Source organism: Myripristis murdjan, chromosome 14, assembly GCF_902150065.1.
Source record: "Myripristis murdjan chromosome 14, fMyrMur1.1, whole genome shotgun sequence".
NCBI lineage: Eukaryota > Metazoa > Chordata > Actinopteri > Holocentriformes > Holocentridae > Myripristis > Myripristis murdjan.
In genome coordinates, this window is record NC_043993.1 from 17,506,804 (window position 1) to 17,524,758 (window position 17,955).

The window sequence follows — 17,955 nt, forward strand, 5'->3', positions numbered from 1 at the left end:
AATAGCAAAGCCTTTTTCAGTACCTAGTGGTTTGCCAGCCTGTTCTGTAACAGGAAAGTCTCAGGTTTGACTCCTGCAAGCAACATGCATCCTGTCAAAGTGTCTATGAGCACTGAAGAGCTACAGGCATAAACTAGAGACAATGAGAGCACTTACCACCTAATGCCTAGAATGAGAAGTGACATTTCACTTGTTTTTTTCCCCCAATATGCTCATCAACAGTCAACTTCTAACTTCACTGGCATGATCTTCAAATTCATGCAAGTTAGAGCCACATGTGATGCCACTGTAGACGTAAGGAGGACAGCGATTGCTGGTGGCTGACTGATCCCATTCAAAAGACAGAAATCCTGCACTAGATTATGATTCATACAAGCACAGCGCTAAATATAATTAATGATATTTATGGGTTAATTAAGGAGTATCAGCATTTTCTGCGTTATTTGACAGTCACAGTAGAGAGAGACCGGAAAAGGCTGGGGAGAGAGAGGGGAAGACATGCAGCAAATGGCCTGAGGTTTGAACCCATGACGCTGTGATCAGGTCTCAGCCTTGATAAGTGATGCGCACTCTTACCAGAGGAGCTACCGGGGCGCCCGTTCAGGAGAATAATAAAAAAATCAACAGACAAAACATTTATTTGGCCTAAAAGGGCCATAAATAAAATTTTATTCTCTCAGATTTATTAACAAGCCACAGAGTGTCCATGGCTGTCTACCACAGCACTTAAAACGTCTCATTCTGGTGCAGTCCACAAAGACATGAGACCCATTTGAGATACTTAGAGCCGCTGATAAATCTTAAGGCTCTCATTTCCTTACATCCTTAGAAAAATAAAACAAAACGTGATAATACTGTACCAAACGGGTGGCAGAGCAGCAGGGTGATCCTTTTCACGCAGAGAAGGGTGCTTAAGAAAGGGCTATCTTGGTGGTTGGGAGGGAGGGGGGCTTAAACCAAACAGCAACGACAACAATTGAGAGAAAAAAAAAAAAAAAAAAAAAACTACAAAAACCCTCAATTTTGTAAATTTTTTTGCAAAGATGAAGCATAATGTGCTTGGCTTTCAATCACTGCAGGATTGCTTTTTTCCCATAAACTTCCAGCTTTCTGTAACTCTTCCCTCATTTCTTTTTTTACCCTCCCAATAGTCCTTCTTCTCCTTCGCCTTCCTCTGTTGTGTTTTGCGTAAAATAAAAGTGAAATAATATTTATAAGGATAAAACCTATAGCAGCAAAAGAGAAACAGAGGAATAACAGCAATAAGCAAGTGACCCCTGGATTTATAAGGAAGGCATGGGTTAAAGAGACGTCCATGGATTTGTGCCCAGGGCCGGGCCTGTGATACAAGGAGAGGGGAGGGGGGGCTCATCTGCACTCAGTGGGTGCCCTGCTGAGGGTGGCCATGATGCGGTTGAAGCGTTCACACAACTCCAGGGTGGAGTAGGTGGGCAGCTTGGGAGGGTCATGGAAGCTTTTGATCTCCGTCGAGCAGTCCAGCAACTTGGGGAGGAAGTCTGTCAGCTTCTCCTGGAGGTTTGCTGCAATCAGAAAGAAAGGGGACAGACAGGAAGAAAGTGAGTAATTCATCTGCATGGGCCCTGCATTACAATGAATGGACAATCAGATTGGCACACAGAGAAATAGCAGAGTAAATATTTTCACTACGATATCTAAAGTAATCTCAAAGCACGTTCCACAAAGAAAGATTGCAAAAATACGATGAAAGAGGCCTGGGTGATAGTATTTCCTGAAGAGAGGCCAGGAGTTCTGAGAGCTACTTCTCTACTGCCAAGATAAAGGCTTGTTCATATCTCAGCAGTGGTTTTCTACCAAAAAAAATCATTATGCAGGAGCATTCACTGACCGTACCTTAGTGCAATTTGACAGACAATCTCGAAATTCTCACTGTGGGACTTTACATTCATTTGCATGATGTCAGAAAAAGACAGAGGTATGTTCATGCAAGACTCAAATATGTCACGTAATGTAATCACGTAATCAGTTTAGGTTTTGAACATTTTAAGGCTATGGCTTTAATTGGGGGAGCAATTATTACTGGGAAGGTTTCTTCCTCCATAAAGTGATTTTATTTTTTAAAGTAGTTTCAAAAGTATTTTCTCTGAGTTCAGAAAAGGACCGGCAATCATTTGATTTTTTTCTTTTTTTTTTTTTTAACTATCCAAAGCCCTGACATTTTTACAGATAAAACAAACTGAACATTTAAATTTGCAGGTTTTCCGGGACAAGTACGACACCCAGTCCAACCTGCTAGCAACTGCAGCCTGTGAACTTTGCAGTGGCCTGATTATGCTGATATTTGGCAGGGGTACGGGAAATGCACTAGTAACCTGAGCCTTCAACTCTCCAGAAATATCTAATAGGTCGAGTCCACTCCTTCTCTCTGTGGGACTCACATTCCATCTCTTGGCCCAGGTAGGAGCACCAGCGGTTCCTCATGTCCTCCACTGCCAGCAGGTCCTTCTCAGCATCGTGGACGAGCAGCAGAGGGATGCATGGCACCACCAACTCGTTCATGATGCCCAGCCCCGTGGTCACCTCTGGCTCCTCCCCTGACTCAAACATGGCAGCTGCTTGCTCGTTTAGTTTCTACATGGAGGAGACACAGAGGAGTACTGAAATATAAAATATTTCCCTGTACAGCTTATGTACATGTGTTTGTTAATGGGAGTACATCTCAGGTGATCCAATCACAAGTGGACAGCTCTCAGTGTGAATGGGGTCCTATGCATCTTAGACGCACACTGAGCTCCCTAAAATCACCTTCGGAGGTGGTCAGGGCCACACTGGGCCACACTGTATTTGTAGTGTGAATGCTGATGTGTCCCTGACAACATCAGAAGGACTGCCTGGTCACTTTGTGGATACTGACTGCTTGTTGAAGTGACTAATGGCAGTGGAATACAAATTTGGATGAAGCTTGTTTTTGAGATGGTGGTGTGTTTATTGGCCAATCAAATAACAGAGATGTCGGGCAGAACTGCTTCATGAATGGGTCACAGATAAGGAATAGGATGGGTGGGAAATATTGTAAAGATAGCGATACAGAAGTGCGGAGGAAATTTTTAAGAGAAGAGCAGGAATACGGCACAAAGGAATCAAAGTAAGAAAAGAAAGGACAGAAGTAAGTCTGGCAGATCTGAGGTCGGTCACAAATCTGATCACAAATCAGATGTGTGATCTGGAGACATCTGGAGAGCCTAGAGACACACTTGAGATGCAAGATAAAGATAGGTGTGAACAGTGATCTATCACGGTGATCAGATCTCTCAAGATGGATGTAAAAACAAAGCATGAAGAGGGTTTTAGTTCTCTGTGAGCTGAACTGCAGCCTGAGATCTTCAGGCCAGGCCTACTGACAGTTGCTCAGTCTTGACTCAAAACTGAAGTTGAGTGAGATTTTGCCACCGGGGCCCCGAAACATCCTGGCTGAGGCAATTCAAATGACTAAGCCTAATTCTGCATTATCTTTTAAATAACTTTTTAAGAACATATTTTTTACAGACATATTTTTGTGTCTTAATCTTTGACTTTGCTCTTTTTATAACCCTTTGTGTCTTCTATTGTTATTTTACTGTTCTTGTTTCTATGCTTTCCTGTAGAGTACTTTGTATAGTCGGTTCTTAAACTTGCGAAACAGTTAAAGTGAAGTAGTACTGGTAGTAATTCCAGAGACATCATCCATGTGGCAGTGTACTCTGCAGCTCCTGGAAGTGATGTGGGTCCTGACATTCTTGTTGCTGCATGTCATGTGGACAGGCACTACCCCCCCTGCTCTTGGCCAAAACCATCTTGCTGTCACATAAAAACTCCCTGACCCCCTCCTCCCTCAGGAAACTACCCTTTTTTGCAAGCCAGTTTGAAATCAGGGGCCACAAGGCTGGATTTGCAAAACATCCAAGTACATTAACTGTGTCAATGTTAGTAGTGTTTTCAATTAAAACAAGAGCTGAAGGTAAACAGCTGAGCGGACGGAGCAGGGAGCCAGAGGTTCTGGCCAGAGATCTGAGATGGCCTATCAGGCTGTGCAGAGCTGAGGTTCGAGGTTAGCTGAGGACACTTTTGTGTCTCATGGTAATGTGTTTACACTCGCTGGCCCTCCTGCTTCCTATTCCCACTCCAATGATTACATTATGAGCACAATGCTGATGTAAGGTTACTGAGTGCAGCAGCAACAGGACTGCAACAGACCAGTACAAGGCTGATCAGACCAAAATACCCTCAGCCCTAACCAATAAAGCCTAAGCACAGCCTGAAGCCTGATGTGAGTGAACTGAAGAGGGGGCTCACACCAGACCACTCAAAGGATTTTCATCTGCCAGTATCAGATGAGAAACTTTCAGTGGAATCTTTTGTGGGCCATAAGGAAGCCAAAGCAATATCTCAGCAAAAGCAATGTGATTTTAGCACTGCTGTTCGGTACTGAAGGGGAAACGTCCAGCGTTCTGTTACTTTCACTGAGTCATTTTAGGAGAGGGAGAGGAAAAGGAGTTACCAAAAGGAGGCTGGGATCATGGGTGACACAAAGGTTTCCATTTCAACCCAGAATACGTACACTGGTGATGCATCCTTTGAAATCACTTTCTTTAACTGCAGACATGTGACCATGACCAAAACTATGTAAATTAAATAGGTTGATGTTTTATCATTACATCTTGCTTAAGTCTGTGAGCTTATCCAAGCTAGTCATTTTGGTCTTCTGTTCCCTGTGCTGCGGATGTGAGTTTGCAACCAGGGAAATGTGGGGAACAAATGAATCCACTAACTTCAGTTGAGGTTGAGAGTTGTTTAAAAGAAGCAGTTATCTAGATGGTGTGTGACCGTGTTGTCTCACCAGTAAACACTCCCGACGATAATAACCAAGAAGCTCCTCGTCGTGACCTCTGTACAGCCCCTTGGCCAGAAGCTCCCTGTTGTACTGGTATGAGTAGATCAGGTACATCAGGGCCTCCACATAACTGGACAGGAGGACACAGATACAAAACTTAAGATATAAAACTCTTGGTACAGTGAATGCTGAAGGTGTGCTGAGAATGTCGCTCAAAGTTCATAGTCATATAAAATGAACTGAAAGAAGGCATAAACTAAACTTGACAATTCAGTGAACATGCGCAGCCATCTTGTCTTGGATCCAGCTAGGTGTGAGTTGCACATAATTTGCTGCCCTCTGCAGGTCACTCTGAGGACTCACTGGCTGACACAGATGCAGGGGAGCACTCAAAATAAATGTAACATGCAAATGGATATTGAATACTTAGGCAACAGAACAGAAAACCTCTAACAAGAAAGTTGGAGAATACATGTCATTGTTCCTGGAAGAGATTAAACGTTAGAAGAGCACTGGCAAGGTGTCACCATACTTTCTCTTCTGGAAGAGCTCCAGGCCAATCATCATGAAGATGGTTGTCTCACGGAAATTCCTGTAGTCCTGATGCCACATCTGATGGAACAGAGTTTAACAAAAGTGAGCTCTCTAAAGTTCCAAGAGGGGATGTATACAACTGATTTAATGTAGTATGAGCATTTTTTCTGTGTAGTGTACCACCAAAGACAGAAAACACATTTTGCAATCCCATCTTAATGACAGTCTTAAAAGAGCTGATATCTAAGATATATAAAAGCCAGAAAACAGTACTGCTGACCTCATACTCATCCATGTTGACCTCGTCGGGCTTAATTAGGTCCAGTTTGGCACGTGCCACATTCATAATGCTCTTACATCTAGGGGAGGAGGCGGGAAGATAGGAAGAGGAACTGGCGTTAGTGATGAGATGGTGAGTCATTGTGAGGTACTCCAGGAGATGAAATGGTCCTCCCTGCCCCTAGGCCTTAACATGGCCTAATGAATCACTCTTTAGTGCTGAGAGGAGAAGTGAAACACTCCTCCGGAGGCTCCTATTGAGGCCACAAGCACACATAAATCTAATTATCCAGCTCAAAATAGAGGAGGAGGGAGAAATCAATTTTTCACTCATGAATATGGATTGAGGCCAACAAGCGTAGTTGAAAAGTTTTTAGAGATAGTAAGGGGCACTTGATACCCTAATAGCATGAGAACCAGTATGTTAATAGGAAGGGAATTGTGATATTCACTAACGGTATAAAAAATGTCATTTATTGGACGTACGTGTCTTAAGATATGTGTCTGAACAATGGTGGAGGCGATGCTCATCAGTAACGATTTGCTGCAGAAATGCATCGGCCAGATGAGACATTATCAGGCTGCAGCTGACAGTGAGCCAGCAGGGCCATCCCAGACATGCCAGAGTAAAGGTCTATGCTACCCTCTGCTGGTGATTTGAGAAAATTGATCCCATATCAAAATCACCCAAGTTGTGTCCCAAAAGTATACTGTATACTCATTCCAACAAAGTTTTGAATATATAGTGTGTTCACAAAGTAGTATATTGCAGAGAGGGGGGAGCTACAAAGGGGACAATGGTAAAGTGAGAAGCTCATGAAAAACAAAAATAAAACAAAATATCTGTTGAGATACATTTTTGGGGGGCTGTTTGTATTTGCATGCTTCCTGTTTTTGTTAATATGTTCAATTTCTATCATACTGACTGCCAAACCAGTATACAATGGAGATGATAGAATAACACAGTAGGTACTATCTAGCATGCAGTGTGCTTTTGGGACACAAGGCCAGACTTAGAGCTATTTTCTACTGCAATGGTACTAAAACCTTTTGAAACTGGCACTAAAAAACAAGAACTTTGGATATTCTGTTCATTAAGGTTCCAGTTCTAATCAATTATTTGGTCTCTGCTTGACATTTGGGCCTATCAGAAACCAACAGCATCCTGGAGGCAGGGGGGGTCTTTTACTGCTGATTGGTCACACACTTTTGCGTCAATGAAGCAACTGATGGTGAGAGCCACCATGTTTAAATTCATACTTGAGTAGAAATATTTTGCTGTTAACTGTCAAACATCTGAGGAAGCCAAATAGAGGAAAAACACAGCACTATGGAGCAATGCTGAGGTCTAGCTCTCATCATCATTTGGCCAGAGGATGAGATTCAATGTGAACCTGAGGGAACAGAAGAAATGACAAGCAAAACAATGCTACGTACAAGGGAAATGGGCTAGGAGCGTGATACTGACAAATGTTGGCTAAAAGTTACAACAACAGGGGCAGACAGGACAAATGTCTGCTCTGCTTCAGTTGTCAGATATCAGACGACATTCTGTTGTTACTTCAACAGTTAGTTTCCCCTGATGACGGCTGAAACACAAATGATAAACTAGAACCAGATCTAGCACCAGTTCCTGTTTTTTCCCCCATATGAGCTAGTTTTTGTTTCTTGTTGAGCAGATGAAAAGGGCTCTTGGGGTAGTCACAAACTGGAGAGTGTCAACTGAATGGTGTGCCATACTTTATACCCCAAGTCAATATGCACCAGATGCACACGACAAGTACGTGGCAACAACATAGTGCAGAGTTAACCCTACCTTTCATCGAAGGCCAGGTTCCTGTCAGCAAACTGCGTGAGCAGAGTCCTCTCCAAGATCTTCTTGGGTGCCTGGTTTTGGATGAAGTAGACGATGATGTGCTGCAGCCGGTAGTCCTTCTCTGGAGGCGTGTCCTCCTGGGCGAATCTCAGAAGACGAGTGTACTCCACCTTTATGGCCTGACCAGAAAGAGAAAGCAGGAAGAGGAGCTAGAGACTGTGCTTGAGGTCGAGGCAGTAGGAACATGCTCACTTACTCCTGCTTATTCAGCTCTTTGTCATCAAGAACTTAATTAAAAGGTAACCTGCGTTGGATTTCATATCACGGTTTAATGAACTGTGGATGCGACTGTCGATGTGACATTCAGGAGCCCCTGTGAAATGCTTTTTTGCTTTTTTTTTTTTAGTCAGGATATTATCTGATCAGCTTTATATCAGTCTCCTTCCCACTGTTTTTGATGGGTTGTACATGACTCAAGTGGAAGAGATTTGAAAACTTCTGAAAGCACAAAGCTGACCACTGGGGTTATTGTTTCCAACAGCACCAGCTGATTTTTTTATGGGCAGGAATGGAATTTTACAGCAAAACAATCAGATTAGCACAGATGCAGCTGTTTTAGATGTAATGTAAGACTGATGCTGTAAAAAAAATCTGTCTTCACAAACCTTGGGCAGATAGTTCTGAGATGATTTACCATAATGACAACAATATGTCTGAAAACACAATGATTTGACCAACGATTTGTCATTTCAGACATTACGTTTTGCAGGACATCTGGATCTCAGGAGCTCATACTTGCATAGTAAATTGTGATTTCATAAAATCCAGATGGCCGGCAAGGTACTGACAGGCCTGTCATGTATATACCCTAACAAGATTCTTGGACAGTCAGTCCAAACACTGTCATATGCATTCAATAAATGTTGGATGAAAATGCTAACAATATTAACCACTGGAAAACAATCACTTGTCAACACTACATACACTTAATGTAACAGGAATTATAATCACAACACTAGAGCTGCAATGATTAGTCGAATAACCGATGATCGAACTATTAAATTAATCACCAACTATTTTGATAACTGATTTATCATTTTTGTGATATTTTTAAGAGGAAAATTCCCAAACTCTGAATTCAGCTTCACAAAGATGAACATTTTCTGGTTTCTTTAGTCTTCCATGACAGTAAACTAAATATGTTTCAACTAATTGATTAATCAAGAAAATAATCAACACATTAATCAATAATGAAAATAACAATCAAAAGCTGCAGCTCTACACAACATCTATGTGATCGTAATCCCCATTATCCTCATGACTGTGAAAAAAAAAAAATGCAAAACTGTTGAGGTTTCTTGTGATTAAGTGGGTTTGTGCTAATTTGAACTTTGCTTAACTACTCCACTGTGAATAAATACAAAGAAAAAGATGAGTGACACAACAAAGGAAGGACGGGGGAGGTGAAGAGAGAAAGAGGAGATTAAAGGGAGATATGGGGTGGTGTACCTTAAAGAAGGCCGCCTCAGGCCCACTCTTTTCATATACGCTGCTGGATTTGCCAATGGCCATAATTATACCCTGCATGTTTGGGGTCATCATCGCCTGCCCAAGAAGGGGGAACTGTGTTAAACAAGACAGTAGATCCTTGGGACAAACCAAACAAGGCCAAACACTATGTTATGTGCTTTGAAGCACTTCGGCATACCAGGGCATGCCAGACATCAATGAGCAGTCCATGCAATGGTTAGAGTGACACAACTGTGAGGACACAGCCAGTCAATTCAAAGGAACAACGCTTTATCCACACAAGGATAATGTGTAAAACCCAAGGCAGCCATATGAAGGCTGTGCAGAATGACAAACAGCCAGCTAATGATGCAAAGAGACAGGCTAGATTATTGACCGCAGGCCCACACTCCGCACACCGAATTACTGCAGATATCGAGCCACTATTGCATTACATCTTTATTAAATCTGTGCAAACCACAAACCCAGCAGAACTAGATGCATTTCAATTTGTATGCAAACACAAGTTGGGTGTCTGATAGAAAACATATAACATCTGAACATTGTTTAAGCCACTGACGTGGCCATGTTCATTTCAAAGTGACTAAGGTGAGGAAGCACAGCTGAGCTTTCTGTCAAGAAGTCAATGTGCCCTTGTGCCAAGATGCAGGCTGGAGAGACTTTTCACACAGGAGTGCTGCATGCAGGCCAAGCAATAGGTCCATCTTATTCTGCCGTGGTTTCAAGCACAAGCCTTTTCAAAACTGGTGACAGTCAGCCTCAAGCTAATTCTGACATCAGTCAGCATAAGGCAAAGGATTTTCCCAGGAGTGAAACATCTTTGAAAGAGCCAGCAGAACGAGCAGTGATGCTGCTGCTCCACATATCAAACAGGCATTGGCTTTACAGCACAACAAGGAGAGAAGACTTGGTGGGGCGAGAGCTACCTCGTCATCATACCCCCCTTCTTCTGACTCAATGACAAAGGTTCCCACGTGAGGGATGGCCACCTCTACTGTGCGCTGGCCAGGCGACTCATCCTCCGTGACGAGGTCAGGAGGAGGGGTGGAAGGGGCGTTCACCTGGACCTTGGGCTGGGGGGAAAGGGGGAGGGAAGGAGACTGTGGAGAGAATGGGACAGATGAGACAGGACGAATAGAGGACAGACAAAGAGGCGAGGAACATTAAAGGTGGAGAGAAAACTGTCTTGAAACGTCCTACATCATGGAGTTTTGAGATGGCTGAATCATCCTCAGCCATGATTGGTTGCCATTTCATGTGTGAGTTTAATGGACTAGAACCTTTGGATCTGTTGACTAGTTGTTGTGGCTCACTGCCACCAGTACAGACACAGTTAGTAACATCTGATGTTTAATTATTATAGTACAAGACGAATTTTTGGTTTAACCACTTTAAGCAGTTTTGCATACTGTTAAGCAATAAACTGAAACACAAGGTGATTTATTGACTTTGCATGCATTTCATTTTGATCATACAGAACACAATTTTTCCATTCATGTTGTTGCCTTTGTCTTTAACACTGCTTCTGCCAGCAAAATAGTACTATTATGTGTAATTAAGCATTATAAAGAGACTTCTGTAAAAGCTTGAATGACTTAAAAAAGGTGGAAGGAACAATTTTGTTGTTGTAGTACTTACATATTCAATTTTAGGAGGCAAGATGACAATTTATGTATGACATTTAACAGATAAAAACAGAACTTATGGGAAACAGTTACTCCTGGCTGGGCCTCTTGCAAAGCATTTCATGAGACGAGATTCTTAAGGGGAAAATGCTCCCAAAAACATGTAGAGAACACATGTATGAACAAATTGGGATTTATGTCATCATACTGAAATGGACAAAGGACAGGTTGTACATGACAGGCGACAACACCTGTACTTTGTCTGTATGTTTGTGTGTGTTATCATGTTGTACACACAGCATTAAGTAGCGCCTCGGGGCTTCTCTCTTCCTGCTCAGCAGCAGCCTTGGAGATGGCCCTCTCCATGTCCTCCTGCAGGTGCTTGGAGTCATTCGTGGGTGACGGCTGCTCCATGTACTCTGGGTCTTGCTGGGGCACTGGAGGAGGATCACAAAACCAGCAAAGAAATATGGAATGCATGTTTCAACACTTGTTAGGCACCCTGAATACCAATGTTTGTATCATAGACTGAACTTTCAGCTCTGTGTGTTCTGAGTCAGGAAGTAAGGCATTTAGTGCAAAGGATCTGATGGAACAAGCCCTTATTTTGGAAGAGCGCCTTGGTAGAAAGAAACCCACTTTGCTTATTAGTGGAAAAGCGTCGTGGAGACTAGGTTTACCAATGGGTGGGCACTTCCTATTACAGGTGCCTTGTTGTATTCTGATGTAATACTGCAGAATTTTCACTGCCTAATTAGGATCAGAAGCCAAACATGACACCATTTGTCCACCACAATTCAGTAAAAATCTGGGTCACAATTAAGGATGCACAGATCTGTTTTTTTGAGCTGAGAACCCATTCATTGTTTTCCAACCAAAATGCCTGGTATTGATACCATTTTTATAAGAACTGTAACACAACTGCGGGTGCAAATCAAATTAAGCTTTACAGTTAAGCCAGTCTTCAGATAATTGAGTGGTTTTGTAAACAAAAGACAATATAACATAACAGTAAAAATCATATTGGACCGATACTGATATTACTTTTTAAAGCTGATATCTGCAGATACCAACTGCTAACATACTGATCTATCCCCACTCACAATATACATACCGTGTGTGTAATGTTGGCTGAATCGAGAGCATATACAGTTATGCGCACGATTTTCAATTGTTTAGTCAAAACATGTCCTGAGATACATGCTATATAACAGTTCATACTGCATTATAGATATAAAACCGCATGCCAATATTCAAGGGTCATTTCCTCATTCTTTTTATAAGACTCTTGGGAACCATTCAAGTATTTCTTCTGGACTAATCTGCCTACCAACCATTGATTTCCAATTAAGCATTCTGCTCTGCATCCCTGCTTGGTGCCCCCGAGTGTGAGTGAGCCTGACCTGTGTTGTCTGGAGGGCTGGACTCAATGCTCATGGGCTGAGGGGAGGAAGAGGAGGTGGAGGCGCTGGACGCTGCCAGGGTGGAGGCGGCCGCTGTAGCCAGGGCCAACTTCTCCTGCTGGGCCTTGCGGGCCTGCAGGGCGTCCCACTCCTCTATTTCCTTATCGAAAAGCTCGTTGTCCTCCTTGACGTACTGCTTCAGGTCTGGGGGCAGTTTGTCCAAGCCACTGAGCATTTGACCCGTCTCTTTATCAAACTCCTCTGTAGAGACACAACACATGGAACATATTAGATCATATTAATACTGGGCGATACCTATAACTATCACAAAACTGTCATGTGAAAATACGGTGACGTTATGATTACAGCTGATTCTGGACAAGAATTTCTGGCCTTTTAAGAGACATATCATTTGGATAGGTTAGAATAAATTTAAATAGTGGTAAACAATACAAACTGAAGGCAATCACCTAACAAATGCATTTTAAATACAACACAGTGAGTATTCCATTACTTCTTAGTCAGAAATTACAAAATGAACCCTGAGACAAAAGTAGCTTTTATAGTGACTATTTTAGAAACCAAATGATACAGAGCTACTTTGTGCTGCAATGTCAGAGAATACAGAGGATAAAAGTTGTGTACATTCACGACATCTCAAAGTTTAAAAATAATGAGAATTTCTGACTTTGTTAAGACGTTTCACACTGGTTATAAAAACAAATTGCACAGTTTATTAGCCCATCATGACAAGAGCTATAGCATTATATTTTCCAATCCCCTGTCATTGTTAAGTCACACAATAAATACGTGGTTGTAGCAAGGTATAGGAAATGGATCATTATCAGATTTGGTAAATGGTGAATTTCTATAGCGGTTTTCTAGTCTACCCCCACACAAAGCACTTTACATTGTTCGCCTTACATTCTCCCAATCTGCACCACATTGCCCCACGTGGTGCCAATAATTTTAACAAATCCATACCTTTTCGCTATCCTTTCTATGAGTAAATCTACTAAATTTATCAATACTAATGAGTGTGAATATGTTATTATGTTGTAGTTGAGTGAATGACTTGCTTCCCCTTAAGCTTTCTGTTGTGCATTCCATTAGCTTTGCCACTTCAGTGGCCATACAGTGCTGACGGCAAAAACAAGATAGACAGACTATCACCTGTTGAGGATGATATCCAACTGGCACATGAACTGTTGTTAATAATCGCTGATATCCAATTATATCACAGTTTCAACAAGCTATACTACAAAGCATGGCTTACTTGTTCCAGTACTGACTAGTCTGTCAAATTACAATACTTTTTCAGAAATAGTGTTACTGCAAATAACCAATAAAATAGTAATTAAAAAAAGATCTAATAAGCCTGAAGGAAATTATGAATATCCCCATCCCCTCATTACTTCTTTTCATGATGAGCTCCTAATTTGCGACAAAAATGACCAAGCCTCTACAAGTTATCCTACTGGAAAAAGTGGTTTACCTTCTTTGAGTGGAATTATGCTCACTACTTTGATTTAATTGAGACTGTAAGGACCTAACCAATGGCTGACACAAACCAGAGTTAGTAGTTCACTACTACTTCTAAAACTCTTTCATACACAACTCAAATAAGGATGACAAAATATGACAATAACATTGGGCATCAACGCTATTTGATTCTCCTGATAATTCACCAAGAATTTTTGAATTACGTCATCATGGAGGGTTTATTAGGAGATTATGCAATGACCAAATAAATGAACCATATTATTGTACTCACGTTTACCTTCTATGAGAAAAGGCTTCTTGTCATTGATGTACATGAGGCAGTAGGCGCTGGCATTGCGGTACCCTCCAAATGAGTCCCTGACCAGCTCCTCCCAGGACGATTTGGTGACAGAGATGTCATTGTACTTCATCCAGCGCCGCTGGTGCGGGTCGTAGATGTAGGCCCAGTAGTGGCCTGCATTGGCCTGACCTTCGTGGACCAGCACAGCATGAAGCCTGTATGGAACCTGGATCCACACAGAGGAGATTTTGAATGCTCAAAAACACACAATAAAGAGCCTGATGTGATGTAATATCGCATATAATGCATTCTGTATTTTTTTAGTGAACAGAAAAAAGATTGCTGCTCACCTGCATCATAGACTTGTCAGAGTACATCATCTCAATTGTTCTGTGGATTCTGGATATACTGCCCTGTAGATCTGCGAGGAAGTCAACAATTGTGAGACATAACTAACTGTCATCTTATGTGTCACCCCTGCCTTATTCCTGAATGTGTGAGGGTACATAAATCAGTCTTACCGCGGGTGTCATTCTCCACCTCGCTCCTCCATCGATGCAGGCAGCCCTCAAGCACCCTCAGCTCCTCTTCAGTGATGTGGCGCGGGGCAGGGTGCATGGGCAGATCAGGAGGCAGCCGGGACTGGGTAAAGGGCTTATGAATGGGTACTCTCTGCTGCTGGGCTGCAGTCGGGGCCGTGGCGGGGCCCGCGGCCGTGGCCGAGCCATCTGGGGGGACCAAGGAGCCCTGTTCGGCTGTGCTGCAGGATCAGAGATGACACAGGACATGGCATAAACATAAAAACACTGTTTTGAGATCTATTTTAATGTCTCAATATATGGAACAACATTGTCAAACAGAGTCATATTAGTGTGCGTTCTATTCAAGATTAAGGTCAAAGCACTATCAACTCATCTGACGTCAACACCCTTGACTGGAAAACCATTTCCTTAAAGGAGCTCTGATGTTCTAGTGAAAAACTCTTTCAATCTTTCATTTCATATTTAAAAGGGACTGAACTCGAAGTGAACTGATGTCATCTTGGCCCATTAGTCTAAAAATCACTTCTTTTTTCTTCACCTACCTCCTGCTTTCGTCTGTGGGAGAGGTCCAATACCATAGGACATAAAAGGCAGTAAAGTGCCACAAAAGAGTTGAAGTATTCACCTTTGGGTGTTCATGCCTTGTTTATCTCAAGAGTCATGCCTTGTTTATCTGTGATATGGTTAGTGTTTATGCTCGGGGGCATTTTTATGTCACAGACAAGCACTGACTGTAGGGTCCAATCATGGTACATTATCCTAAGGACTACTGGCAACTACCGGGCATTTTTCATTATTTTGTCCTGAGTTAAGCTATCTGTTTTATGTCTGTGGCCATCAGTCCTGCAGGTCATATCTTTTGAGCTGGGAAATAAGTAAGCAGAGTCAGCAGACAGCAGAGAAATTAAAATTAACAGAGTATCAACAATTATCAAAACAATGTTAAAGGTCAGCTTTTATTCAGATGATCCTGGAATCAGGGACACGATACTAAGGCCATTGAAAGAAGAAAGAACATACAACAGAACGGCGATGAAACATAAAGATACGCTGTTATTTCTAGTCTAAAATGGATTGGACAAAATGCTTTTTTTATTTCATCTATTACTTTGTGCCTTCCAGAGTCCTTAACACCCAGCAACCATTGTAACCATTCTATCATATTAACTTCTGCTCTTCCCTTTTATGTATTTTGTTAATTTATCTTTAATCTATAGGCTACACTGATCCTTACGACCAACTATCTGGTATACATAAATATATACAGAATAAACTAAAACAGTTCAAGTTCTCAGCTGCCTGGGCAGCTAAGATTGTCTATAACCTAACATGTATTTTGTTCCTCTAAGGTCAGAGAAACACTGCCACATTATCAAGGCACCCACAAACCAACTAAATGCACACCATTTCCTAAAACAGTACACACCCTGAACTAAACAGACTTAGAGAGTTTGCACTTACACTGCATGTGAAAGTCAAACTGAACCTGAGAGCACACATGAATACTGCATGCCATGCTTAAACTGCATTTGCTTTCTTTCAAGTTTCATACAAAACTTCTGGACATGTATACATTTTAAATGCACGGAAATGGAAATATTACTTTCATCTTGTTCTTAGCCCATCTCATCTCTCAGAGGATTCTGAGGAAAACATAAACTGTCAAGTTTCAATTACTCTAAAGTTGGTCAAATTACACTGGATATTCATTCAACCGATAGTCCCAGTCTCCAGTTCTGAGTACTGTCAAAGCTCTTGAAAAATGAATAAATAAATAAATAAAATAAAACACACATAACTACGTAACAGTTTAAATATTAATGTGCTAACAGAAAATCATTGTTCACGGGGGTGCTTATGCATCACTAATAACAGGTTAAAGTTTTCTGAAACTACGTTTCGTTCACTCAGTTCAGGTGCAACTCTGAAGCACATGTAATTCCATCGTTAGCCTAATCTGTTCCATCTCTCTTTCCTTTCCTCCCTCATCTACTCCCAGGTATATCCTAGTTTCTTAAAAAAAAAAGTAGAATTAGCAATGATGGGGAGGGGGGAAACAGTGCACATAAGAAGGAGGGGCTGTCGTTTGCGCAACTTGCCTTGGTGGAGGGAGTGGTGGCCCTGTTGTACCACCGGGGGGCGCTGATGTGTCAATGTCCTCCACAGGGGAGGTACACACTGGCTTACTGGAGGCAAACTCCATGGCATACTGGAGGACATCTGCCAGAGGAAACCTCTTGGGGCCTGAGCCATAACTCAGATACCTGAAGGAGAAAGACAGAGCAAGAGAGAGAGAGCGGGGAAAGGAAAGAGGGAATAAAAAGGAACAACAAAAGACAGAGAAAGGGCGAGGTCAGAGTGAGAAATTACTCTCATGGGATGTGTTAGAAAGCTTTATAGACCTTGGGTGAGTAAACGGGTGTTGGCCAGCAAGTTATACCTCTCAAGTCGCTGTTGGAGCAGCGTCAGATGCTCTTTTAGCCTCCTGATCTCCTCCCTCTTGATCCTGGTGATGTCCCTGTTCCTGTCCATGTACCTGACAGTACACAGAACAGAGATTCAGTGTTAAGGAGATCTGAGGGTTAAAGTGTAATTTACAGCATTTACTCTTATTAGGATGGCCAATGCTGAGACTTCCATCACCTGTCCATATAGAGCATGGAGGGGAACTCCAACTTGTTATGGATCTTCTCGGGACGTCCGAGTGCTTGGTTGAACTCAAATCTGGACAGTTCAAAGGTCAATACAGGAGGGAGTTCTGTGAACCAATGCTGAAAGAAAATTGAATGTTGATATTAATTTACTTGTACAATTTATTAGAATGAACTTCACAAAAACTTAACATGTTCCTTTAGACCTGGGTTTTTTAAACCTTTTCTAGACTTTTCTTATAAGATTTTGTAACAGGGATCACTATGTGGGAGGATGTTGTTGTTGAATTAATACTGAACTTTACAATGTCAACATTGTGCAAGCACATGATGGTTGACACCATCGATTAGAGTCATTCATTCTATATTTGAGATACATCTACAATTGGGATCTTACAAACTAAAATGACAAAATTCCTCTACCTCACTTTCTAATTTTGCTGAGGATCTCTTCGAACAACTTCAAGGACCCTGCTTTGATGGCCACTGCTTTGAACGTCTAAATCAGATTTCTTACTGGTGTTTTAATGTGCTCATCACTTATAAATACCTGAAAATTTACAATAATATCAATGTCTATCAAAGACACACATGCCCTCATTGATGCCAGGTTGTGTTCAGAGTCATTCCACTCTTAACCACTGACATTGCTACACACAAATGCATAAATACATTACATGAGTGTGGACACCATGTAAAGAACACACAGTTCTTAAGCAACCCCACTCCCTAAATATATTCTTTTGTCATTTCTTTTTATTTGAACATTTAATAACTCATTCACTCCCTCTCTTTTATGCTGCATTTGCATCATAAAGGGAAAAGACTGCAGATGCAATTTCACAATTTTAAGGTGTTCATATCAGCTTTCAGACAGAAAATGCTACATGGGAAAAGGGATGGGACGATGACCAATATTACTGTATACCACGGTAAAGACAAT

At 41.8% G+C, this 17,955-nt stretch overlaps 1 protein-coding gene across 6 annotated transcripts in view; it reads right to left on the reverse strand.

The window, feature by feature from the left end:
* Window positions 1-635: 635 nt before the first annotated feature.
* usp25 (ubiquitin specific peptidase 25) overlaps window positions 636-17,955 on the reverse strand; it is a 37,537-nt gene continuing 20,217 nt past the window's right edge. The window contains exons 11-26 of one of the 6 annotated variants that reach the window (XM_030069317.1): window positions 17,005-17,132; window positions 16,802-16,897; window positions 16,461-16,625; window positions 14,341-14,579; window positions 14,170-14,240; window positions 13,811-14,045; window positions 12,037-12,297; window positions 10,931-11,070; window positions 9,935-10,108; window positions 8,988-9,083; window positions 7,479-7,657; window positions 5,664-5,742; window positions 5,382-5,461; window positions 4,856-4,979; window positions 2,418-2,610; window positions 636-1,541 (exon numbers count right to left, since the gene is read on the reverse strand). In XM_030069317.1, coding sequence (XP_029925177.1) covers window positions 1,369-1,541; window positions 2,418-2,610; window positions 4,856-4,979; window positions 5,382-5,461; window positions 5,664-5,742; window positions 7,479-7,657; window positions 8,988-9,083; window positions 9,935-10,108; window positions 10,931-11,070; window positions 12,037-12,297; window positions 13,811-14,045; window positions 14,170-14,240; window positions 14,341-14,579; window positions 16,461-16,625; window positions 16,802-16,897; window positions 17,005-17,132 — 2,433 coding nt within the window. In that variant the 3' untranslated portion in view covers window positions 636-1,368. The remainder of the gene's footprint in view (window positions 1,542-2,417; window positions 2,611-4,855; window positions 4,980-5,381; window positions 5,462-5,663; window positions 5,743-7,478; window positions 7,658-8,987; window positions 9,084-9,934; window positions 10,109-10,930; window positions 11,071-12,036; window positions 12,298-13,810; window positions 14,046-14,169; window positions 14,241-14,340; window positions 14,580-16,460; window positions 16,626-16,801; window positions 16,898-17,004; window positions 17,133-17,955) is intronic. The other 5 variants (XM_030069318.1, XM_030069322.1, XM_030069319.1 and 2 more) reach the window with 5 other exon arrangements.